This window comes from Triticum aestivum, chromosome 1D, assembly GCF_018294505.1.
Source record: "Triticum aestivum cultivar Chinese Spring chromosome 1D, IWGSC CS RefSeq v2.1, whole genome shotgun sequence".
In the NCBI taxonomy this organism is placed as follows: domain Eukaryota; kingdom Viridiplantae; phylum Streptophyta; class Magnoliopsida; order Poales; family Poaceae; genus Triticum; species Triticum aestivum.
Window position 1 is genome coordinate 292580496 of NC_057796.1, and position 25574 is coordinate 292606069.

The 25574-nt window shown below is 48.6% G+C and overlaps 1 protein-coding gene across 1 annotated transcript; it reads left to right on the top strand.

Moving 5' to 3' along the window:
• The first annotated feature begins 12293 nt into the window (after positions 1-12293).
• LOC123181539 (protein PLASTID MOVEMENT IMPAIRED 1) lies at positions 12294-15311 on the top strand. Its single transcript, XM_044593821.1, has one exon. The coding sequence runs from the start codon at positions 12674-12676 to the stop codon at positions 15101-15103; it is 2430 nt and encodes an 809-aa protein (XP_044449756.1). The 5' UTR covers positions 12294-12673; the 3' UTR covers positions 15104-15311.
• The last annotated feature ends 10263 nt before the right edge of the window (positions 15312-25574 follow it).

A 25574-nucleotide genomic window follows, 5' to 3' on the forward strand; every position in this document is an offset into this window, starting at 1 on the left:
GATGACGAAGGCTTTGTCGAGGTAAGCGTGGCTACAGTGGGCCGCCTCGGGGGCTCTCACTGTAGCCTCACCTCGTCTTGTCTCCTTAATGGGGCTCCTGCTTCGAGGAAGGGGGGTAGCCGGCCTCTGGGGGCCGGCTACACCCTCGGCCGACTGGGGGAGGCCGGGCCGCCTCCGCGCCTCTCTCTGGCTGAAGGGGCCCGCCGCCCGTGGGCCGTACGGGAGTCTGTCGTGGATGACGTCAAGGCTAGCATGGCTACAGTGCCGAGCCGCACGGGAGACGGCCGTCCCGTACGGCCTCCTGTAGCCATGCCCGCCTCGGGCTTTGGGGGTAGTGGGCCGCACTGTGGCCACGCCCCGTCTTGTCACCGTTATGTGGGTGTAGCTTTGGTGGTTGTGGTCTCGGCCGGCTTCTTGGAGTCGGCGCTCTTTGAGGCCGGCTTCTTGGAGTCGGCCACCCCGCGGTTGTCTTGGGGAGGGAGGTCGCTTGAGGCTGGGCCGCCTTCCGTGAGTCGGCTTCAGAGGTAGCCGGCCTGGGAAGGGGGTCCAATGCTTGGAGCGTTGGGAGGCCCAAAGGCCTGATAATTTTTCTGAAGAACTAGGGGTAGTCGGTATGGCTACCCGTGGCCATTTACTCCGACAGCATCGACGGCGGTGGGGCCATTTCGCGGCGCAGTGGGGGCGGATATGTCGCTCTTGGCGTCCGGCGGCGCTGGTGGTCCAGGGGCTGTGCGCGCCGGCGAGTACAGGGCTGGCGGCCACGACGTGGCGGCCTTGGTGGGGTGCTGCGTGCGCCCGCCGGTTGCACGGCCATGGCGCAGGGGCTCGGCGGGCTGGGCGCGGATCTGCGCGTCGGGGCGCGGGCGTCTAGTGCGTGCAGAGGGTCCTGCGGCGCGGATCTGCTGCATGCGCGTCACGGCAAGGGCGCCTGTGCAAAGGGAGTGCGAGGGGATCGGCGGTGCAGTAGTCGCGCTGCAGTGGGTGACGTGAAGGGGCGGCTCCATGCCGCGGGTGCTTCGGCGCGCAAGGGGCCGTGCAGAGGCGCGGCAGCAGCGCAAGGGGACCGTGCAGAGGCACGGTGGTGGCGCGGGGTGGCCCAGCTGGCGCGGATCTGCCGTGTGTGGGTCGCACCGAGGCGACAGGGAGGACGCGGCAGGGAAGCTCGGCAGGCGGGCGTGAGGGGCTGCGGCTCAGGCGAGGCCAGGCAGGGAGGCTCAGCGGATGTGCGCAGGAGGTCCGGGCAGCACTGATCTGCGGCTGGGTGGACACCTGCTCCGGCGTGGTGGAGGCCCGTCATGGTGCTGCAGCTCTGGCGGGGCGCGTGGTGGAGGGGCTCAGGCTGCCTGTTTGGTGCTCGGGCGGCGGCTTCGGCTGCGAGGATGATTGGTGGGCTTGTCGGTGCCGGTGCGGGATGATGTGCAACCGAGGTGGTGTGGGAGCTCGGGTGAAGACCCTGTCTAGGCCCTGTGCCGTGACCAGCGATGGCGGCGGCTGTGGCCATCGTGACCTTCCTGGAGGCATCGCTAATTTTCTGCCGCACTCCTCTCGCACGGATCCGGCCATCTCGGCCTCTTCAAGGGAAACCCTAGATCTTATGATCGGACGATGACGGCTCCTTGGTGTCGTTTTCCCTCTTGGGGGCTTCGTCTTGGAGCTCGGCATCGGCAAGCGAGACCGGTGGTTGGTGGCGTCCAAGCTTCTGTGGCAACAATGATGGTGGGAGCAATGTCGGCGACGCGGCAATGGTTGCGGTAGTCGGCTCTTCTTCGGCGTGTCCATGGTATTTCCTCGGTTTGCTTGTTGCTATGGAGTCGAAGCTGTGGCGGCGAGGCCCTGTGGTATATGATGACTGGCTGCAGGTTGCCCGTTCGGCGATCTCCCGTGGCGCCAGCCGTGCCTGGTTTTGTCCTATCGAGTTCTCCGTCAGAGTTGGAGTTGCGCTGTCTGGCCGCAGGAGGCTGAGGTTTTGGCATCGATCTTCATGCAGCTTCACATGTCCGCTACAGTGTGGGTTGAGTCGTGATACGTCTCCGACGTATCTATAATTTTTGATTGTTCCATGCTATATTATATTCTGTTTTGGACATTAATGGGCTTTATTATACACTTTTATATTATTTTTGGGACTAACCTATTAACCGGAGGCCCGGCCGAGAATTGCTATTTTTTTGCCTATTTCAAAGTTTCGCAGAAAAAGAATATCAAACGGAGTCCAAACGGAATAAAACCTTCGGGAACGTGATTTTTGGAACGAACGTGATCCAGAGGACTTGGACCCTATGTCAAGAAAGCAACCAGGAGGGCACGAGGTAGGGGGCGCGCCTACCCCCCTGGGCGCGCCCTCCACCCTCGTGGGGCCCATGTTGCTCCACCGACGTACATCTTCCTCCTATATATACCTACGTACCCCCAAACTACCAGATACGGAGCCAAAAACCTAATTCCACCGCCGCAACCTTCTGTACCCGTGAGATCCCATCTTGGGGCCTTTTCCGGCGCTCCGCCGGAGGCGGCATTGATCACGGAGGGCTTCTACATCAATACCATAGCCTCTCCGATGATGTGTGAGTAGTTTACCTCAGACCTTCGGGTCCATAGTTATTAGCTAGATGGCTTCTTCTCTCTCTTTGGATCTGAATACAAAGTTCTCCACGATTCTCGTGGAGATCTATTCGATGTAATCTTCTTTTGCGGTATGTTTGTTGAGACCGATGAATTGTGGGTTTATGATCAAGATTATCTATGAACAATATTTGAATCTCCTCTGAATTCTTTTATGCATGACTGGTTATCTTTGCAAGTCTCTTCGAATTATCAGTTTGGTTTGGCCTACTAGATTGATCTTTCTTGCAATGGGAGAAGTGCTTAGCTTTGGATTCAATCTTGCGGTGTCCTTTCCCAGTGACATTAGGGGCAGCAAGGCACGTATTGTATTGTTGCCATCGAGGATAACAAGATGGGGTTTATATCATATTGCATGAGTTTATCCCTCTACATCATGTCATCTTACTTAAAGCGTTACTCTGTTCTTTTGAACTTAATACTCTAGATGCATGCTGGATAGCGGTCGATGTGTGGAGTAATAGTAGTAGATGCAGGCAGGAGTTGGTCTACTTGTGGCGGACGTGATGCCTATATACATGATCATACCTAGATATTCTCATAACTATGCTCAATTCTGCCAATTGCTCAACAGTAATTTGTTTACCCACCGTAATACTTATGCTCTCGAGAGAAGCCACTAGTGAAACCTATGCCCCCGGGGTCTATTTTCCATCATATTTAATCTCCCGACAACAAGCTATTTCTGGCACCGTTTTTATTTTGCTTTCTTTACTTTGCATCTTTATCATAAAAATACCAAAAATATTATCTTAACATATCTATCAGATCTCCCTTTCGTAAGTAACCGTGAAGGGATTGACAACCCCTTTATTGCGTTGGTTGCGAGGATTTTATTTGTTTGTGTAGGTGCGAGGGACTCATGCGTGGCCTCCTACTGGATTGATACCTTGGTTTTCAATAACTGAGGGAAATACTTACGCTGCTTTACTGCATCACCCTTTCCTCTTCAAGGGAAAACCAACGCAGTGCTCAAGAGGTAGCAAGAAGGATTTCTGGCGCCATTGCCGGGGAGTCTACGCAAAAGTCAACATACCAAGTACCCATCTCAAACCCTTATCTCTCGCATTACATTATTTGCCATTTGCCTCTCGTTTTCCTCTCCCCCACTTCACCCTTGCCGTTTTATTCGCCCTCTGTTCCTGTTCGCCTCTTTTTCGCTTGCCTCTTGTGTTACCATGTGCCTTCTTTTTGCTTGCATCTTCGCTTGCTAAGAGTTTATGGTCCTCATCCACTTGCTAATCTCTCTAAGAGATCCAATTATGATGAACCTTTTGCTAGTGAGTTGAGTGCACTAGATTATCTTTATGAGGTTTTGCTTGGAATTCGTGAATCTGAAAATTGTGATGAAATACTTTATGAAGCAATTCACGATAGATCTTTGAATAAAAAGCATGATTGCAATGACTTTATTATAAATTATGTTGATGTAAATTGTGCTAATAATATGCAAAACCCTAAGCTTGGGGATGCTAGTTTTGCTATGTCCTCTACTTGTTGCAATGATCATGATTGGGGTGATTCTTCTTATAATATTGAAAATTTATTTAAGCCCCATGATGAATATGAGATTGATAATAGTGTTTGCAATAATATTGAAAGTGGGTTTGGAAGAGTGTCAACTTTAGATCCCACATATTTGGAGAATGTTCAATCTTATGGTATTTTTGATAAAAGTGGGTTTGGAGAGGTCATGACTTTAGTTAATGATAATCCCACTATTTTGGAAGAGTGTCAAATTCGCATGCATGTGGATCATGTTGAGAATATGTTATTTGATAGCTATTTTGTTGATTTTAACTATGATCCTACATGTAATTATTATGAGAGAGGAAAATATGGTTGTAGGAATTTTCATGTTACTAAATTACCTCTCGTCATGTTGAGATTGCTATCGTCTCTTTCTTCTTCCTTGCATATGCTAATTTTTGTTTGCTATGATAATTTGTTTGCTTATAAAATGCCTATGCATAGTAAGTATGTTAGACTTAGATGTGTTTGTCACATGCTATATGATGCTCCTTTGTGCTTCAATTCTTGTCTTTCATGTGAGCATCATCGAATTATCAATGCCTAGCTAGGGGCGTTAAACGATAACGCTTGTTGGGAGGAAACCCAATTTTATTTTTAGTTTTTTGCTTTTCGCTTCTGTTTAGGAATAAATATTTGATCTAGCCTCTGGTTAGATGTGTTTTTATGTTTTAATTAGTGTTTGTGCCAAGTTTAACCTATAGGATCTTCTTGGATGATAGTTATTTGATATTACTGAAAATTCCAGAAACTTTTTGTTCACGAAAATAATTGTTAAAAATCACCAGAACGTGATAAAATATTGATTCCAATTGCTGCTGATCAATAAACAAATTGTCTAGGTCGTCCTATATTGTCTGAATTTTTGGAGTTCCAGAAGTTTGTGTTAGTTACAGATTACTACAGACTGTTCTGTTTTTGACAGATTCTGTTTTTCGTGTGTTGTTTGCTTATTTTGATGAATCTATGGATAGTAAAATAGTTTATAAACCATAGAGAAGTTGGAATAAAGTAGGTTTAACAACAATATAAATAAAGAATGAGTTCATTACAGTACCGTGAAGTGGTGTTTTGTTTTCTTTCGCTAACGGAGCTCACGAGATTTTCTGCCAAGTATTGTGTTGTGAAGTTTTCAAGTTTTGGGTAAAAAATTTGATGGATTATGGAACAAGGAGTGGCAAGAGCCTAAGCTTGGGGATGCCCATGGCACCCCAAGATAATCTAAGGACACCAAAAAGCCAAAGCTTGGGATGCCCCGGAAGGCATCCCCTCTTTCGTCTACTTCCATCGGTAACTTTATTTGGAGCTATATTTTTATTCACCACATGATATGTGTTTTGCTTGGAGCGTCTTGTATTATTTGAGTCTTTATTTGTTAGTTGGCCACAATCATCCTTGCTGTACACACCTTTTGAGAGACACACACATGATTCGGAAATTGTTAGAATACTCTATGTGCTTCACTTATATCTTTTGAGTTATATAGTTTTTGCTCTAGTGCTTCACTTATATCTTTTAGAGCACGGTGGTGGTTTTGTTTTATAGAAACTATTGTTCTCTCATACTTCACTTAGATTATTTTGAGAGTCCTACAAAACAGCGTGGTAAGTTGCTGTAATTATGATAGGCATTTAAGATTAGTAATTTTTTTCTTATGAGTGTGTTGAATACTATGAGAAGTTTGATACTTGATAATTGTTTTGAGATATGGAGATGGTGATATTAGAGTCATGCTAGTTGAGTAGTTTTGAATTCGAGAAATACTTGTGTTAAAGTTTGTGATTCCCTTAGCATGCACGTATGGTGAACTGTTATGTGATGAAGTCGGAGCATGATTTATTTATTGATTGTCTTCCTTATGAGTGGTGGTCGGGGACAAGCGATGGTCTTTTCCTACCAATCTATCCCCCTAGGAGCATGCGCGTAATACTTTGCTTCGATAACTTGTAGATTTTTGCAATAAGTATATGAGTTCTTTATGACTAATGTTGAGTCCATGGATTATACGCACTTTCTTCCTTCCACCATTGCTAGCCTCTCTAATACCGCGCACTTTTCGCCGGTATCATACACCCACCATATACCTTCCTCAAAACAGCCACCATACCTACCTACCATGGCATTTCCATAGCCATTCCAAGATATATTGCCATGCAACTTACCACCATTCAGTTTATTATGACACGCTCCATCATTGTCATATTGCTTTGCATGATCATGTAGTTGACATTGTATTTGTGGCAAAGCCACCGTTCATAATTCTTTCATACATGTCACTCTTGATTCATTGCATATCCCAGTATACCGCCGGAGGCATTCACATAGAGCCATATTTTGTTCTAAGTATTGAGTTGTAATTGTTGAGTTGTAAGTAAATAAAAGTGTGATGATCATCATTTTTTAGAGCATTGTCCCAAGTGAGGAAAGGATGATGGAGACTATGATTCCCCCACAAGTCGGGATGAGACTCCAGACTAAAAAAAAGAGGCCATAAAAAAGAGAGAAAAGGCCCAAATAAAAAAATGAGAGAAGGGACAATGTTACTATCCTTTTACCACACTTGTGCTTCAAAGTAGCACCATGATCTTCATGATAGAGAGTCTCCTATGATATCACTTTCATATACTAGTGGGAAATTTTTCATTATAGAACTTGGCTTGTATATTCCAATGATGGGCTTCCTCAAAATGCCCTAGGTCTTCGTGAGCAAGCGAGTTGGATGCACACCAACTTAGTTTCTTTTGTTGAGCTTTCATATACTTATAGCTCTAGTGCATCCGTTGTATGGCAATCCCTACTCACTCACATTGATATCTATTAATGGGCATCTCCATAGCCCGTTGATACGCCTAGTTGATGTGAGACTATCTTCTCCTTTTTTGTCTTCTCCACAACCACCATTCTATTCCACATATAGTGCTATGTCCATGGCTCACGCTCATGTATTGCATGAAGATTGAAAAAGTTTGAGAACATTAAAAGTATGAAACAATTGCTTGGCTTGTCATCGGGGTTGTGCATGATTTAAATACTTTGTGTGGTGAAGATAGAGCATAGCCAGACTATATGATTTTGTAGGGATAACTTTCTTTGGCCATGTTATTTTGAGAAGACATAATTGCTTAGTTAGTATGCTTGAAGTATTATTATTTTTATGTCAATATTAAAATTTTGTCTTGAATCTTTCGGATCTGAATATTCATACCACAATTAAGAGAATTACATTGAAATTATGCCAAGTAGCATTCCACATCAAAAATTCTGTTTTTATCATTTACCTACTCGAGGACGAGCATGAATTAAGCTTGGGGATGCTTGATACGTCTCCAACGTATCTATAATTTTTGATTGTTCCATGCTATATTATATTCTGTTTTGGACATTAATGGGCTTTATTATACACTTTTATATTATTTTTGGGACTAACCTATTAACCGGAGGCCCGGCCCAGAATTGTTGTTTTTTACCTATTTCAGAGTTTCGCAGAAAAAGAATATCAAACGGAGTCCAAACGGAATAAAACCTTCGGGAACGTGATTTTTGGAACGAACGTGATCCAGAGGACTTGGACCCTACGTCAAGAAAGCAACCAGGAGGGCACGAGGTAGGGGGCGCGCCTACCCCCCTGGGCGCGCCCTCCACCCTCGTGGGGCCCATGTTGCTCCACCGACGTACTTCTTCCTCCTATATATATACCTACGTACCCCCAAACTACCAGATACGGAGCCAAAAACCTAATTCCACCGCCGCAACCTTCTGTACCCGTGAGATCCCATCTTGGGGCCTTTTCCGGCGCTCCGCCGGAGGGGGCATTGATCACGGAGGGCTTCTACATCAACACCATAGCCTCTCCGATGATGTGTGAGTAGTTTACCTCAGACCTTCGGGTCCATAGTTATTAGCTAGATGGCTTCTTCTCTCTCTTTGGATCTCAATACAAAATTCTCCACGATTCTTGTGGAGATCTATTCGATGTAATCTTCTTTTGCGTTGTGTTTGTTGAGACCGATGAATTGTGGGTTTATGATCAAGATTATCTATGAACAATATATGAATCTCCTCTGAATTATTTTATGCATGATTGGTTATCTTTGCAAGTCTCTTCGAATTATCAGTTTGGTTTGGCCTACTAGATTGATCTTTCTTGCAATGGGAGAAGTGCTTAGCTTTGGGTCAATCTTGCGGTGTCCTTTCCCAGTGACAGTAGGGGTAGCAAGGCACGTATTGTATTGTTGCCATCGAGGATAACGAGATGGGGTTTATATCATATTGCATGAGTTTATCCCTCTACATCATGTCATCTTACTTAAAGCGTTACTTTGTTCTTTTGAACTTAATACTCTAGATGCATGCTGGATAGCGGTCGATGTGTGGAGTAATAGTAGTAGATGCAGGCAGGAGTCGGTCTACTTGTCGCGGACGTGATGCCTATATACATGATCATACCTAGATATTCTCATAACTATGCTCAATTCTATCAATTGCTCAACAGTAATTTGTTTACCCACTGTAATACTTATGCTCTCGAGAGAAGCCACTAGTGAAACGAATGGCCCCCGGGTCTATTTTCCATCATATTTAATCTCCCGACAACAAGCTATTTCTGGCACCGTTTTTATTTTGCTTTCTTTACTTTGCATCTTTATCATAAAAATACCAAAAATATTATCTTATCATATCTATCAGATCTCACTTTCGTAAGTAACCGTGAAGGGATTGACAACCCCTTTATTGCGTTGGTTGCGAGGATTTTATTTGTTTGTGTAGGTGCGAGGGACTCGTGCGTGGCCTCCTACTAGATTGATACCTTGGTTCTCAAAAACTGAGGGAAATACTCACGCTGCTTTACTGCATCACCCTTTCCTCTTCAAAGGGAAACCAACGCAGTGCTCAAGAGGTAGCAAGTCGACGATCGCCTACGGCGAAGTGGGAGTCGTTTGCTCAGAGTGTAGGGATGGCGATGACGCCTCTAGGGGAGGAGTGATGACGATGACGCCTGCGTGCGGCCTCGTCGAGGCCCTCTTTGGAGTGGTGTGCGTGGGGCTTTCTATGTGTGTCGCTCGGCAGTTGTGAGGGTTTTAGCCCGGTTCTCCATAATTAAGGGGGCAATCTGGTTTTTGCTCGGATTTCCCTAATTAACCGAGCAACTCTCCTCTGCTTAATTAATTGATGAGGCAAAACTTTTGCCTCCGTTTCAAAAAAAAACACTAGAAATGACGTGTTTCGTGATTAAACCACAAATTACAAATAGCTGAAAAGACTTTATTGCTATGTCTAGTGGTAATCCACATTGATGTAATGAAAGCAAAGGACCCACAACAATGACAGGACGCCCCGAGTAATCGACCCATTTCCCAAGCAGAGTCTCGTGAAACCTTCCCACATTACCTTCGATTACATCTGAAAGCAATTCATATACTTTACTACGATCATCCCTCGTTGATTGCCCGTGAGACCCACTATCAAGAAGTTTATCCATGGCTTGTTGTGCCAATTATGCCTGACACATTGCTAAATCCGCTAGCCTTAATCCACTTCTTTTTAATAGATAGACAAGATTGTTGTTCCGATGGATAACTCTCTTATAAGTTCATTAATATTTAAGGTCACTACTTTATCTCTGACTTAAAACAATAGGTCTTAATTCAGGACAAAGATCCGGTAATATCCATTTTGGTTCTGCATTTGTTTGAATAAAATATTTCGCCAATTCCATGCGTCTAATAAAAGAACTTTTCTTATTAAATTATTTTCTATATTCTCATTTATCTCGACTATACCCCTCGTCTTCTAATTCCCTCCATGCGAACAAGGAACTTCGTATAATAATCTGGAAGCCCGAATCAACTATTTTTTTAGAGAAAAGGCACGAAGGCCCGACTTCAAATTAATGAAACCATCAGCCGAGGTGTTGAATTACAAAAGCAAAGACTTGACAAAAAACTGAAAAATTACATGCCAAATTCACCAGGACCAAGAGTGAATAGGGCAGTAAGAAAAACTATGATCAAGCCACTGGAGATCTTGCACAGCAAGAACCGTAGGGCCAGAGCCACCCGATGACAGCAATTGTCGTGAACATGAAGATCCAGACCGCTTGAAGGAAACCATCGACTCCACCGCCCGCTGCCTCGGGCAACTGTCGGAGTGGAGACCACTATCTCCCCTTCGTCTAGACCGTGCCGAACACGCGGACGCCCACCACCGGCCGACAACCAACCCGCAACCAAGGCGAGGAGTCGCTGAAGGATGCGGAAGGACCCACACGCCAACACCAACGCCGGCAACCAGGGGAGTCGAGCACCGCCGCCGCCGCAACCCACCACCACGCACCAGGCCCACAACCCCCAGCCACCCCTTGAACGACGCCTCCAGGGAGGACCGAGACGCCTGAACGCCTCCACCGTCCGACCAAAAGGCCAAGGCTTTCGCCCGAGGTAGGAAGGGGGAGGAGGGGGACGGATCTGGAAGCTCGACCCGCCCTCAAGAGGGAGAAAGACACCGGAGCGTCGCCGACGTCGAGGTCGACGCGGAATCGACCAGGGGTTTCCCCCATTCCAAGACTCCGCCACCCCATCCTCAAAGTCCAGATCTGACGGGCCAGCCACCAGAACGGCGAGAGGAGACTACCACAAGGGAAAGGGGCCGGGAGGAAGAAGAGCCGCCCGCCGCTGCAGCAAGACCTCGCCGCCCTCACGCCACCCATGCGGCCGGGAGGGGCGACCAGCACCCGTGCGTGCCATCCACCGAAGAGATCGACGCCGCCATACCGAGGGCCGCCGCCCTGGTTTCCAAAGCCCCTCACGCCGACAGGAGGCAGCAAATCCTCGCCGCCACCTTCATCGGAAGACGCGCGGCAGCCGGCGGGCTCCTCGGTTAGCGGCGGGGAGGGGGAAGGAGGGAGGAGAGGTGGCGGCGGCTAGGGTTTGGGGGCGCTCCCGTGTCGCCCGAGAGGGGGGATCCCCAAATCTGCTAATGACTCATTATGCACGCTTTCTCTCTCTCCCTCTCCCTCTCTCTCTCATCTTTGCGGTGGTCTCTTCTTTGCTCTTTGAAGTGACTATACAAGATCAGAGATGAATCCTGGACTTTTTCCCTGATCAAGGTGGTGAACTGGTAGGCCGTCACGTCTCCGAACAAGAAGAGCCCGCCGACTAAAATATCCATCCTTTTTGCGCGCACACGCTACATAACATTTCACCATTCGAGCGATTGGCCACCACGGCACATGGAAACGACCTTGCAACGACCTTCTCCGTACGCCCCTGTACGAACGTGCGTACTGCCACACCTGCATCAACAGCTCAAACCACCTGGACCCTCCCACGTTCAACAGCAAACCAGCCAAAATCTTCTGCCAATTTTTTAGTAGATATAGACCTGCCGTCTCGCCCGAACGTCCAAACTGTGGGAACCAAATGGTCTGACTTTTTCCCTCGGGAGGAGCTGGCTGCCAGCCTTTACTTAGCAGACAAGACAGTAGAATTTTGTCGTGCTAAAAAAGAGAGTAGAGCTTTGACAAAACACTTGAAACAGGGTATGCATGCTCTTTGAAGTGATTAGCAGTAGCACACGTGTAGAGATTTGCCGTGGACTCGTTCTTCTTTGGATCAAATCTCCAGCCTCCGCCACCGTGACGAACGCCGAAGACGGAAGAGTACGTCGACGACTTCCTGAAAAAGATCCCCGATCTCGTTGCGTGCACACGAGTCGACACGCACTGCACACGGTCTAATCAATCAATCAAACTAACTAACCAGTAGCCCTGACCACAGTTCGCAACCCAATCAGACCCGGCACCCACCACACACTGCTCCCCGAAAGGACCCGCGAAACGAATCGCCGTCCTATCCATCCACAGACGCCCCAACGTGCACCACACCGACGTCACGTACGTAATCCAGGCGAAGCAACCCGCGCGAATCGGAACGCTCCCCCAGCTTCCCCGGGACCGCGAGACGGCGACGGCTCGCGGGCAAGGCGACACGCTCGCCCATCCCGCCCCAGTCGCCCGTGCCGCGGCTGAGCCCGCCTACACGTCCGCGGGAGGGCGCGTTTTCCCCGCCGCATTAACGCCGGATCACATCAACTTTGCCCCTGACCCCCGATCGAACGAGATCCATAACCAAATCCCGTGGCTACGATTCCGCAGCTTCGTCCGTCGTGTTGAGCGCTGACAAGTCCTGGCAGGGCGGGAGCTTCCTGAGCCGTGGATCGGACCAACGACGTGCGGACGTGCCGGACCGTGGCCGTCCGATGGGGCGACGGTGCACGATTAGGGCGGCGGTTTGATTGGCTGGTAGGTTGGCTTCCCGGGTTATTCGCTCAACTTCAGCTTCCTTGGCGCCAACGCGGTACACGACGGCAGCGCGGAGGGGTCGTCGAAAGCTATATCTATCGCGGTCCACGGTTCCACAACCACGGGATCATGGTCCAGCTCGAGAAAAGCTTGGCAAGGTGTGTGCGGAATTGTAGATAGGCTGGTCGAGGAGGAGAGCGAGTACGTGCAGCGTGCGCTCACATGGCCGGACTGGGAGGAGGCGGCGGTCTCAGCGACTACCTTGACCGGCCCAACGCCATCCACCGCCGCACCGCGTCGCTCGCCATCGCGCGGTCCGGCGACGATGGACCGCGCATCATGGATGGGGTTGGGCGGGAGGGTCGGAGGGCGCGCTCGTCGCGCCGTCTCTCGCTGTCGTCGTGGCTCGGGCCGCGCTCCAGGCCTCTGCCGGCCGACGACACCACGTCCGTGGACTCGAGAAGCCGAGGATTCGAGGGGAGTGGCAGCGCCAAGGGGAAGCCGTCGGCGTGGAGCAGCTGGAAGCCCGTGCGCGCGCTCTCTCGCATCGGGAAGCGCCGCGCCGGGTGCCTCTTCTCCATCGAGGTGGCCGCCGTGCGCGGCGTGCCGGCCTCCATGGACGGCCTCCGCCTCGCCGTCTCCGTCCGCAAGGCCGAGACCAAGGACGGCGCGATGCAGACCATGCCGGCCCGGGTGTCGCACGATGGCACCGCGGAGTTCGACGAGACGCTCTTCGTCAAATGCAACCTCTACTTCACCGGCGGCCCGGGCACCGGGAAGCCCCTCAAGCTCGAGCCTCGCCGGTTCGTTCTGTCCGTCGTCCCCGTCGAGGTGCCGGACATCCGTCTGGGGACGTACACCGTCGACGTGAGCTCGCTTGTGCTGGACTCCCTCCAGAAGAGCTCCGAGGGACGCCGCGTCCGGTGGTTCGACAGGGCGTTCGGACTCGCCGGCAAGGCCGCCGGTGGCGAGCTCCTGCTCAAGCTGGGGTTCCAGCTCATGGAGGACGCGGGGCTCCGTCTCTACACGCAAGCCGCGGGGAGATCGTCGAGGGACGTGTCCGTGTCCCCCTCCCGGGCGAGGGTTCACAACAAGAACTCGTTCAGCGTCGCCAGTACGACGCCCAAGCTTTCAACGTCCGACGGAGCCATCTCGCCTTCCATGAGAGCTTACAGGCAGCTGGTAGACAGGCTCAACATCGACAAGCGTCCCGAAGACGACGAGCTCTCCACCGCAAGTGGCGCTGGCGACGTCGACTATGTCATCCCGGAGTACGAGGTGGTCGACAAGGGCGTCGAGACGGTCAAAGAGGTCGTCCACTTCCAGGACCAGCGCGACGTGCTACGCGAGCTCGACTCCATTGGCGAGCAGATCGAAGCCATCGAGGCGCTGATGGCGAGCGGCGGCAAGAAGTCGCCGACGGGAGCCGGTCAGCAGCCGCGGCTCGATGCGGATGAAGAGATGGTGACCGTTGAGTTTCTTAGGAAGCTCGAGGCAGTGGACGACGACAAGTTCAGGAAGCTGAAGCAGCCCATGACACCAAGATCAAGCGAGTCGCAGAAGAAGGCGCCCGTGGTGCCGGACTTGGGACAAAGCCTTGGCCCGGCGGTGCAAACGCGTGACGGCGGGTTCTTGGTGTCGATGAACCCGTACAACGTGCCGCTTGCAAGCAGAGACGTACCCCCGGTGCTCGCCATGCAGGTATCGAGGCCGTTCGTGCTGCCAAGTGCCATGGCCGCGACTGGATTCGATGTGCTCCAGAAGATGGCGGCCGCGGGCGGACCCGACGAGGTTCGGGACAAGGTGGCGTCGCTAGGGCGCATGGAAAGCCTTACCGGAAAGACGCCCGAGCAAGTGGGTTTCGAGGGCATCGCGGAGGCGGTCATCGGCGGTAGGCGGACCGAGGGTGGCGCGAGCTCAAGCGCGGCGCGGTCGGTCAGGCTCGTCCGGAAGCTCGCCACCGCCTTGTCCGAGGGCCGGATGGAGCGCGTCGCCACCGGCATCTGGAGCGCGGGAAACGATCCGGAGACGTTGGATGAGGTACTCGCATTCTCGTTACAGAAGCTCGAGGCCATGGCCGTGGACGCGCTCATGATCCAGGCCGAGATGGCCGACGAGGAGCCGCCGTTCGAGGTAGCGCCGGCTGCGGGGGAAACGAACGTGTTCGACGCGCTGGTGCCGTCCGACGAGTGGTCCGAGTCCCGTGGCGGCTCGGACGGCCGCGTCACGCTGGTGGCGGCCATCCAGCTGCGTGACCCGTCCCGGCGCTACGAGGCGGTGGGGGCGCCGATGATCGCCGTCGTCCAGTCGGCGCGGATGCTGGGCGCGGCGGGGCTCAGCGGGGGGAGGTTCAAGGTGAGGAGCCTGCACGTGGGCGGAGTGCAGACGAGGTGCTTGTCGGGAGTCGGCGGAAGCGCGAGCTGGCGCGCCGAGCGGCAGAAGTTGACGGCGATGCAGTGGACGCTCGCCCACGGGCCGGGCCGCGCCGCCAAGAGGGTGCAGACGCCGCCATCGTCGCGGGCAGCGAGGGTGAGGCAGCAGCAGCGGCGGCCAGACGTCGTCTGGAGCCTGTCGTCGAGGGTGCTCGCCGGGATGTGGCTCAAGACGGTGCGGAACCCGGACGTGAAGATCAGCGCCGCCGGCAGCACGTGACATGGGCGCTGGTCGAGCTGATGCGACAGAGTGGATGTGTTGGTAGACTTCATGATATAGAATATGCAGATTCCAGTAGTATACTGTATATGGACCTCGTAGATATGCAGGCAATGTTAGACTGTGCATTCGTGCAGTGTTTACAGAATTGTCAGCATTTAAATGTTACCCATTCTTCAAAATAGTGAATTGCAGTTTTTATCCCCTACTACGACATTTTTACGTAAATTATTCAATTTAATATGTTTTCATTTGAATTGCACATTTAGCAAAATATTTACTCGTTCTTATCACATTTAGCGAAAGTTTTACAAGTTTTTACCACAACTAGATCAATGCCCATGCATTGCAACGGGATATAAATATTGTAGTATGTTAGCTTGTAATTTACCTGTCAATAATAATGCGATTGTGTAAATAAGTGTTCATCAAATTCTTGCCGTGAATTACCTTATATTTTGATTAGAAGTTTGGTAAGTAAATTAAAGTGAAATTGATTTAGAAGATAAGTAAATTAAGGTGATTGATTATCATATACATGAAAGGTTGGACGAAGAGGTGGTGGAAAGAAAAGTGAAATGAGAACCTTACATTCTTTTTAAGTAGTAGAGAAAGAGATTTTTATCACATTTAGCAAAAGTTTTACGAGTTTTTACCACAACTAGAACAATGCCCGTGCGTTGCAACGGAATATAAATATTCTAGTATCTAGCATGTTAGAGCATCTCCAATAGACGGTTAATATGTAAAAATAACTAACTTTGGAAGTTTCGAGAGCAAAAAGCTTTGCTTCAAGAGACCGTCCATATGTAAAAAAAATTTGGACCATCGCCTCCTGGAGATGTAAAATTGAAAACTTCGTGATGCAAATTTACATCACGAGATACAACAGATGTAAAACCGCGGCCGCCCGCCAAACGACCAACCGCCACTTCATTCCCCTTCCGCCTCGTGACCGCCCGCCGCCGCCCCGCCGCAGCTCCCCGCTCGGCCGCCGCCCGCTCTCCGATGGCGCCGAAGAAGACGCCGAAGGGCAAGTCCTGTTTCTTCGGCGTGAGGGCTTGGGAACTTCGGAGTGGAGTTCTCCGACGCCGGGCGGCGTTGGTGGCTCGGCACGTATCCCACCGCTGACGAGGCCACGCGTGCCTACGACGTGGCGGTGTGGCGTGCTGGACGACCGAAGACGGACCTCAACTTCCCGAAGGTCGAGTCCCAAGCAGTGGCGGAGTGGCTCGTGCCGCAGGGCATCCGAATGGAGGAGATGCTGGCGAAGAAGGCGAAGAAGAGACCGGTGGTTGTCGTCGCTCCCAACGAGAGCGACGAGGCGACGATGGCTCGGTTTGCGCGAGAGCATCCGCAGTATGTCCAGGCCGAGCTGGAGCACTACTGGAAGCGCGACGTTGAGGTGAAAAAGAAGGGGGTGAAGAAGGAGGACGAGGCCGGCACCTCGACTGTGATCCCTATCGAGTCGTTGGATGAGGACCAGGTGACTCCGAGGAGGAGGACGAGGGGTGCGATGACCCAACCAAGGACGAGTTCTGGGAGCAGTTCCACAGCTCCAACGACGAGGAGTAGTTTCATCTAGTACTTCGAATAAGTAGTAGTTGAATTTGTGTATGAAACTATGTTGAATTTCATGTTTGAGCTATGTTGAGATGACGTAGTAGTTGGTTAATCTTCGTTTCGGACCATCTGTTGGAGTTGCTCTTTTATTTACATCTCTGTTTTGGACCATCTGCTGAAGTTGAGCCTTTTTCGGAGATGTAAAAAGCACTTTTTGATGCTCCAAATTTGGACCATCACCGGTTTGAACCGCCCAAATATACATCATCTATTGGAGATGCTCTTAGCTTGTGATTTACCTGTCAATAATAACGCAATTGTGTAAATAACTGTTCATCAATTTTTGATCGTGAATTATCTTATATTTTGATTAAAAGTTTGGTAAGTAAATTAAAGTGAAATTGGTTTAGAAGGTAAGTAAATTAAGGTGATTGAATATCATATACATGAAAAATTGGACAAAAAGATGATGGAAAACAAAGATGAAATGGGAATCTTAGAGACAGAGATTACCAGTATATCAATTGTACCATCCGGTATACGTGGCGACCCAATTTTTCTCATGACATTTTTCCCCACGCCGGGCTAGACATTGACCTGGCGGGACTGTTTTTCCTCATAGTGTATGTACACACTGCTTTACTTTGATGATGAGTTTTTTCTTCGAGATATGCGGGTCCTTGTTCATTGCTTCCACCTCATTCTTCTTCACCGCATTTGCTTTTCGGGTGCTGTAGTGTACTGGACATAACTTTCATCGGCACTTTGTCCAGTAAAAGAACCACTCGAGATACTATACGCACCTAAAATACTTTAAAGGAGTGTAAAAGTTGATATAACTTTTGCTAAATTGAGTAATTCAGATGAAAACTATTAAATAGGGTAACTAGCATAAAAGATAGGGGTGCAACTATATCTCATCTAGATGTGATATATTATGTCACATTAAAATGATGTCACCTCTATTTGTGGCCCTCTTGTTGAAAACTCCCTCCCACTGTTTCTTTTTTTTCTCTTGTTGAAAACATACTCCCACTATTTCTCTTTTTTATTGTCTAGCCCAGCCGTTGTTTTATTGTTGTTTGTTCTTTATTTTTGTATCGTCCAACCCAGTTTCTGGGACCAAGGCATAAAAAAAACGTTGCTCTTATCAACAATCGAACTTCAAAACCTATGACTGCTAAACCTGTATTTATAGCCACTAAACCAAATGGTTGTTGGTGACAAATAATCAACGCAAATATTTAACAACTCAATGAAGCGTCAGATAAGAAACCTTTTTCAATATTTATTGAAAAATAGTGATTTTTTTTCAAAATGCCTAATCTTTTTATGAAAATGCAGAGAAATTTTGGAACTCCAATTTTTTTTTGAAAAGGGTGAACAAATATTTGTAATTCTGAACATTTTTTCAAGAGACAAACAATTTTTGAAAACGTTAACAATTTCTGAAAAACTTAATGGTTTTTAAAATAGGAACAATTTATGAAAATTCTGAACATTTTCTGAAAACACAAACAAAAATTGAAATTCCCACACATATTTTGAAAACCTGTTTTTTTAATCAAAAGATGAACAATTTTTTGAGTTTGTGAACAATTTTTGAAAAATCGGAACATCTTTTGAACATTCGAAACATTTCTTATATACAAACTGAACTTTTTTAGTGCAGGATGAACTATTTTTAATATATGATGAACATTTCCTTTAACGAACTGAACTTTTTTAGTGTACGGTGAACCCTTTTAGTTTTTTTAGTGCGCATTTGTATGCGTTGGTCATCATGCATGCCTTTTACATCTTGACCTTCGATATATGCATGTACTAGTACGTACCTCAACATGTATGCACATGCAAAGTTCATCGAAGGATCAACCAATGCACGTACTGGTGTGATGACATGCTTCCTTTCCTGTGTATCCTACGCATAACAAAGAACTTCCACATTCAAAAAATGAAGTGCGCGCCATAGTCACGTAAGAGACAAAAAAGAAATCAGCCCTATTTGCGAGTCGATGTTGGAATTGCAATTGGGTAAAATTAATGTCGGTTAAAATTACAAGTAGAGCGTGGACTTGTAGCTAGGGAAACTATAAGGATCAAAGGCCTTGTTTCTTGTCAATGGAGGACCTGCAATTAGGACGGAAAAAAAAAATTTAGGCCAAGTTGCAAGTCGTTGATTGAGCTGCAACTGTGGAAAATAAAAGGATTAAGAGCCCAGTTTTGCGTCGATAGTTATCTTGCAAGTGGGATAAATAAAGGGCGGACCCAGTTGCGAGTCGATGGTTAACTTACAACTGGGTCAACAAAAGTCAACACCTAGTTGCGAGTCGATGGTGGACTTGCAACCGAGGTGGAAAAAAATTCAGACCCAGTTGCAAGTTAAGGGTGGACTTGCAACTAATGCCAAAAATGACTCAGGCCCAATTGCAAAACAAAAGAAACACCGAGCCCAGTTGGGAGTCGAGGGGTGGACTTGCAACTGGAGAAAAAACGCCAGGCCCGGTTGCGAGTCAAAGGTAGACATGCAAGTGGGGACAAATAAGATCAAGGGCCCAATTGCATGTCAATGGTGGACTTTGATACGTTTTTCCAACGTATCTATAATTTTTGATTATTCCATGCTGTTATATTATCAATCTTGAATGTTTTATAATCATGTTATAGTCATTTTATATCATTTTTTGGTACTAACCTATTGACGTAGTGCCAAGTGCCAGTTGCTATTTTCTGCATGTTTTTTACATCACAGGAAATCAGTATCAGACGGAGTCCAAATGCAACAAAACTTCACGGAGATTTTTTTGGACCAGAAGACACATAATGGGCCCTGGCTGTAGGGATGGACCAAAAGCTCGTAGCTCGCGAGCTTAATGAGCGCTCGATAGTTTGGCTCGTTAAGCTCGGAGCTCGCTTCTTAATGAACAGAGCTAATCATTGATTTTAGCTCGTTAAGCTTAACGAGCGAGCTAATGAGTTTCACGAGTAGCTCGTTAAGCTCGTTAGTAACAACATAACATATATTTTCATCGTATGTGGCAAACTTTTTGTAGCACCTTAGCCCATTAATTAAATCTAATCGATATATGAGGCAACAAACTAGTGCATTTATTTTTGTAGTCACCATATTTCATTCTAGAAAACCACACCTACACATTCATCATGTATATCTAATCTGTTAACGAGCGCTCGCAAGCGCTCACGAGTTTAACGAGCTTCAAACGAGCCGAGCCGAGCAGGGTTTTCTGCTCGTTAATCTTAACGAGCTTAACAAGCCGAGCCTTAATGAGCACGAGCTTAACGAGTATGAGCTTAACGAGCCGAGCTGCTCGTTAGTCCACCCCTACCTTGCTCCGAGGAGAGCACAACCCACCAGGGCGCGCCAGGAGGCCCAGGCGCGCCCTGGTGGGTTGTGCCCACCTCGGGTGCCCCCCGGACCGCCTCTTTGCTCTATAAATACCCCAATATTCCCAAAACCCTATGGGAGTCGACGAAAATCAACTCCAGCCGCCGCAGAGTCCAGAACCACCAGATCCAATCTAGACACCATCACGGATGGGGTTCACCACCTCCATTGGTGCCTCTCTGATGATGCGTGAGTAGTTCTTTGTAGACCTTCGGGTCCGTAGTTAGTAGCTAGATGGCTTCCTCTCTCTCGCTGAATTCTCAATACAATGGTTTCTTGGAGATCCATATGATGTAACTCTTTTTGCGGTGTGTTTGTTGGGATCTGATGAACTTTGAGTTTATGATCGGTGAAAGATCGTGAATGTCGCCTAGAGGGGGGGGGTGAATAGGCGCTTTAAAATAATTACGGTTTAGGCTTGAACAAATGCGGAATAAACCTAGCGGTTAATTTGACAAGCACAAAACCTACAACAACTAGGCTCACCTATGTGCACCAACAACTTATGCTAAGCAAGATAAACAACTAAGTGATAGCAAGATATATGACAAGAAACAATATGGCTATCACAAAGTAAAGTGCATAAGTAAAGGGTTCGGGTAAGAGATAACCGAGGCACGCGGAGACGACGATGTATCCCGAAGTTCACACCCTTGCGGATGCTAATCTCCGTTTGGAGCGGTGTGGAGGCACAATGCTCCCCAAGAAGCCACTAGGGCCACCGTAATCTCCTCACGCCCTCGCACAATGCAAGATGCCGTGATTCCACTAAGGGACCCTTGAGGGCGGTCACCGAACCCGTACAAATGGAAACCCTTGGGGGCGGTCACCGAACCCGTACACTTTGGCAACCCTTGGGGGCGGTCACCGGTACCCGTCAAATTGCTCGGGGCGATCTCCACAACCTAATTGGAGACCCCGACGCTTGCCCGGAGCTTTACACCACAATGATTGAGCTCCGAACACCACCAACCGTCTAGGGCGCCCAAGCACCCAAGAGGAACAAGCTCAAGGGCACCAAGAACCCAAGAGTAATAAGCTTCTCAACTTGTAACTTCCACGTATCACCGTGGAGAACTCAAACCGATGCACCAAATGCAATGGCAAGGGCACACGGAGTGCCCAAGTCCTTCTCTCTCAAATCCCACCGAAGCAACTAATGCTAGGGAAGAAAATGAGAGGAAGAACAAGAAGGAGAACACCAAGAACTCCAAGATCTAGATCCAAGGGGTTCCCCTCACAAAGAGGAGAAAGTGATTGGTGGAAATGTGGATCAAGATCTCCTCTCTCTTTTCCCTCAAAAACTAGCAAGAATCCATGGAGGGATTGAGAGTTAGCAAGCTCGAAGAAGATCAACAATGGGGGAAGAACACGAGCTCAAAGGATAAGGTTCATTGGGGAAGAAGACCCCCTTTTATAGAAGGGGAAAAATCCAACCGTTATGTGCTCAGCCCGCACACGAGCGGTACTACCGCTCCACGAGCGGTACTACCGCTATGGCGGAAGAAGCAGGGAAAAAGGAGCAACTAAACATGAACCTTGGGGCGGTAGTACCGCTTATAAGCGGTACTACCGCGCACCTCAGCGGTACTACCGCTGGAGGAGCAGAACACGGGACCAAAAATGCAGTAGCGGTACTACCGCCCGACCGGAGCGGTACTACCGCTTATAGGCGGTACTACCGCCCAATCGGGGCGGTACTACCGCTTATAGGTGGAACTGCCGTGCCTTACTGCCGTGCAACTACTGCAAAACTCGACACGAAAAATGCAAGAACCAAAATCGAGGCGGTACCAGCGCGGAACCGTAGCCGTACTACCGCTTATGGCCATAGGCGGTACTACCGCTTTGGACAGCGGTACTACCGCTTGGGGCGATAAGCGGTACTGCCGCTCTGGCCGCGGTACTACCGCTAGGAAACCAAAACTGCCATAACTTCTGCATATGAGCTCCGAATTGAGCAAACTCAAGCTTGTTGGATTGAGAAAGACGAGTAGCATCAAATAGAGGAGTGAAACCTCCAACCGAGAAGAACCGGCATAACCTCCAACATCGAAAACATCATAGAAGATGCGAGTGAACTCCGTTTTCGATGAACTCGAGCTTGTCATCAAGATGACCATAAGCTCCAAAACTCACAAAGAGAAGAACCAAACAAGAACCAACAAAGATGATGCAAGGATGCAATGGTTTGAGCTCTCTATGAATGATACGATCAAGCTACTCATCGAGAGCCCCCCTTGATAGTACGGCAATCGATCCTATAACCCGGTCTCCCAACTATCATCATGAGACCGGTAAAATAGAAAACCTATCAAGAGCAAACCTTTGCCTTGCACATGGTCCACTTGAGCCAGAAGATGACGATCTTGACTCCCTCAAGATGGACCACCTTTCTTGGTTGTGTTGGCTCGATGAAGACTAGTTGATTGCTCCCCCATACTCCACTATGGGTGAGCCACTCTTCCGCACATCTTCACAAGTCCATTGTCACCACAATGGACGGCAAGCTTCAAGCATTTGATCTCTTCATGATGCTTCACTTGAACTTGCACACCGCAACATCTTCACAAGTCCATTGTCGCCACAATGGACGGCAAGCTTCAAGCATTTGATCTCTTCATGATGCTTCACTTGAACTTGCACACCGCAACCTAACCCCACAAAGAACTCTCACGAAGATCATGGGTTAGTACACAAAGCGTAATCGACAATGCTTACCACACCATGGGATCGCTTGATCCCTCTTGGTACATCTTGTGCGCTTTGTGTGTTGATCAACTTGATAGTCTTGATCAACCTTGACTCTTTCCAACTCTCTTCATTTGGATGATGTCTTGAAGGTAAACATGAATGATCACACAATCTTCTTCTTCAAGACATGCTTGCAATAAGCTCTACTCTCACATGACCAATCTTTGGATAATTCCTTAATAACACCTTGGTCACCACATAAACTCCTTGAAACCAACACATGGACTTCAAGAAATGCCTATGGACAAATCCTTCAAATATAACTCAAGGCAACCATTAGTCCATAGAGATTGTCATCAATTACCAAAACCAAACATGGGGGCACCGCATGTTCTTTCAATCGGTTATATCTTTTTATTTCCATGAAAGTATTTGAGTTTCTTTGATCTCTTTTATGCATGATCTCTTATAGCCTCGTATTTCTTCTCCGACATTTGGGTTTTCTTTGGCCAACTTGATCTATTTATCTTGCAATGGGAAGAGGTGCTTTATAGTGGGTTCGATCTTACGGCGCTTGATCCCAGTGAGAGAAGGGGAACCGACACGTATGTATCGTTGCTACTAAGGATAAAACGATGGGGTCTATCTCTACATAGATAGATCTTATCTACATCATGTCATCGTTCTTATTGCATTACTCCGTTTCTCCATGAACTTAATACACTAGATGCATGTTGGATAGCGGTCGATGTGTGGAGTAATAGTAGTAGATGCAGGCAGGAGTCAGTCTACTAATCTTGGACGTGATGCCTATATAATGATCATTGTCTCGATATCGTCATGATTATTTGAAGTTCTATCAATTGCCCAACAGTAATTTGTTCACCCACCGTTTGCTATTTTTCTCGAGAGAAGCCACTAGTGAAACCTACGGCCCCCGGGTCTCTTTCTCATATATTTGCCTTTGCGATCTACTTTTCCTTTGCATTTATTTTCAAATCTATTAAACCAAAAATACGAAAATACCTTGTTGCGTCTTATTTTATTTGCGATCTATTTATTCAATCTATGACAACTTATTCCCGTCCGCGCACCATCTCTGGCGCCGTTACTCAAAAGGGATTGACAACCCCTTTAACACGCCGGGTTGCGAGTGGTTGTTATTTGTGTGCAGGGGCTGTTTACGTTGTGTTGCTTGGTTCTCCTACTGGTTCGATAACCTTGGTTTCTTCACTAAGGGAAATACCTACCGTCACTATGCTGCATCATCCCTTCCTCTTTGGGGAAATACCGACGTAGTCCTAGTAGACATCAAACTTGCAACTCGAAAAAAATGGGCCAGACCTACTTTCGAGTCGTTGGTTGATTAGCAACTGCGCGAAAAAGATCGAGAGCCCAGTTATGAGTCAATAGTTTTTTTGCAACAGGGATAAAAAGGGGTGAGCATAGTTATGAGTCGGTGATTGACTTGAAACTAGGGCAAAAAAGCCGGCCCCTAGTTGCAAGTACACCATGGTGGGAGGTGGAAAAAAGATTCGGGCCCAGTTCCGCTATTGGTTATTGACCGGAGATGAGTCTCGGTCATGTCTACATAGTTCTCGGACCCGTAGGGTCCGCACGCTTAACGTTCGGTGACGATCGGTATTATGAGTTTATGTGTTTTGATGTACCGAAGGTTGTTCGGAGTCCCGGATGTGATCACGGACATGACGAGGAGTCTCGAAATGGTTGAGACATAAAGATTGATATATTGGACGACTATGTTTGGACTTCGGAATGGTTCCGGGTGAATTCGGGCAATTACCGGAGTACCGGGGGGTTACCGGAACCCCCCGTGGAGTCTAATGGGCCATATGGGCCTTAGTGGAGAGAGAGAGGGGCGGCCAGGGCAGGCCGCGCCCCCCTCCCCATTGGGTCCTAATTAGACTAGGGAAGGGGGGCGGCGCCCCCCTTTCCTTCTCCCTCTCTCCTCCTTCCTTCCTCTCCTACTCCAACTAGGGAAGGGGGGAATCCTACTCCCGGTGGGAGTAGGACTCCCCTTGGGGCGCGCCATGAGAGGGCCGGCCCTACCCCTCCTCCACTCCTTTATATACGGGGGAGGGGGCACCCCATAGACACACAAGTTGACAGCTGTCTTAGCCGTGTGCGGTGCCCCCTCCACAGATTCCACCTCGGTCATATCGTTGTAGTGCTTAGGCGAAGCCCTGCGTCGGTAACTTCATCATCACCGTCATCACGCCGTCGTGCTGACGAAGCTCTCCCTCGACACTCAGTTGGATCTAGAGTTCGTGGGACGTCACCGAGCCGAACGTGTGCAGATCACGGAGGTGCCGTACTTTCGGTACTAGGATCGGTCGGATCGTGAAGACGTACGAATACATCAACCGCGTTGTCATAACGCTTCCGCTTTCGGTCTAGCAGGGTACGTGGACAACACTCTCCCCTCTCGTTGCTATGCATCACCTAGATGGATCTTGCGTGTGTGTAGGATTTTTTTTTGAAATTACTGCATTCCCCAACAGTGGCATCCGAGCCAGGTCTATGTGTAGATGTTATATGCACAAGTAGAACACAGAGAGTTGTGGCCGATAATAGTCATACTGTTTACCAGCATGTCATACTTTGATTCGGCGGTATTGTTGGATGAAGCGGCCCGGACCGACATTACGCGTACGCTTACGCAAGACTAGTTCTACCGACGTGCTTTGCACACAGGTGGCTGGCGGGTGTCAGTTTCTCCAACTTTAGTTGAATCGAGTGTGACTACGCCCGGTCCTTGTTGAAGGTTAAAACAACACACTTGACAAA

Coding starts and splice junctions, on each gene's coding strand:
- LOC123181539 (XM_044593821.1), top strand. CDS start 12,674: ATGGCCGGACTGGGAGGAGGCGGCGGTCTCAGCGACTACCTTGACCGG.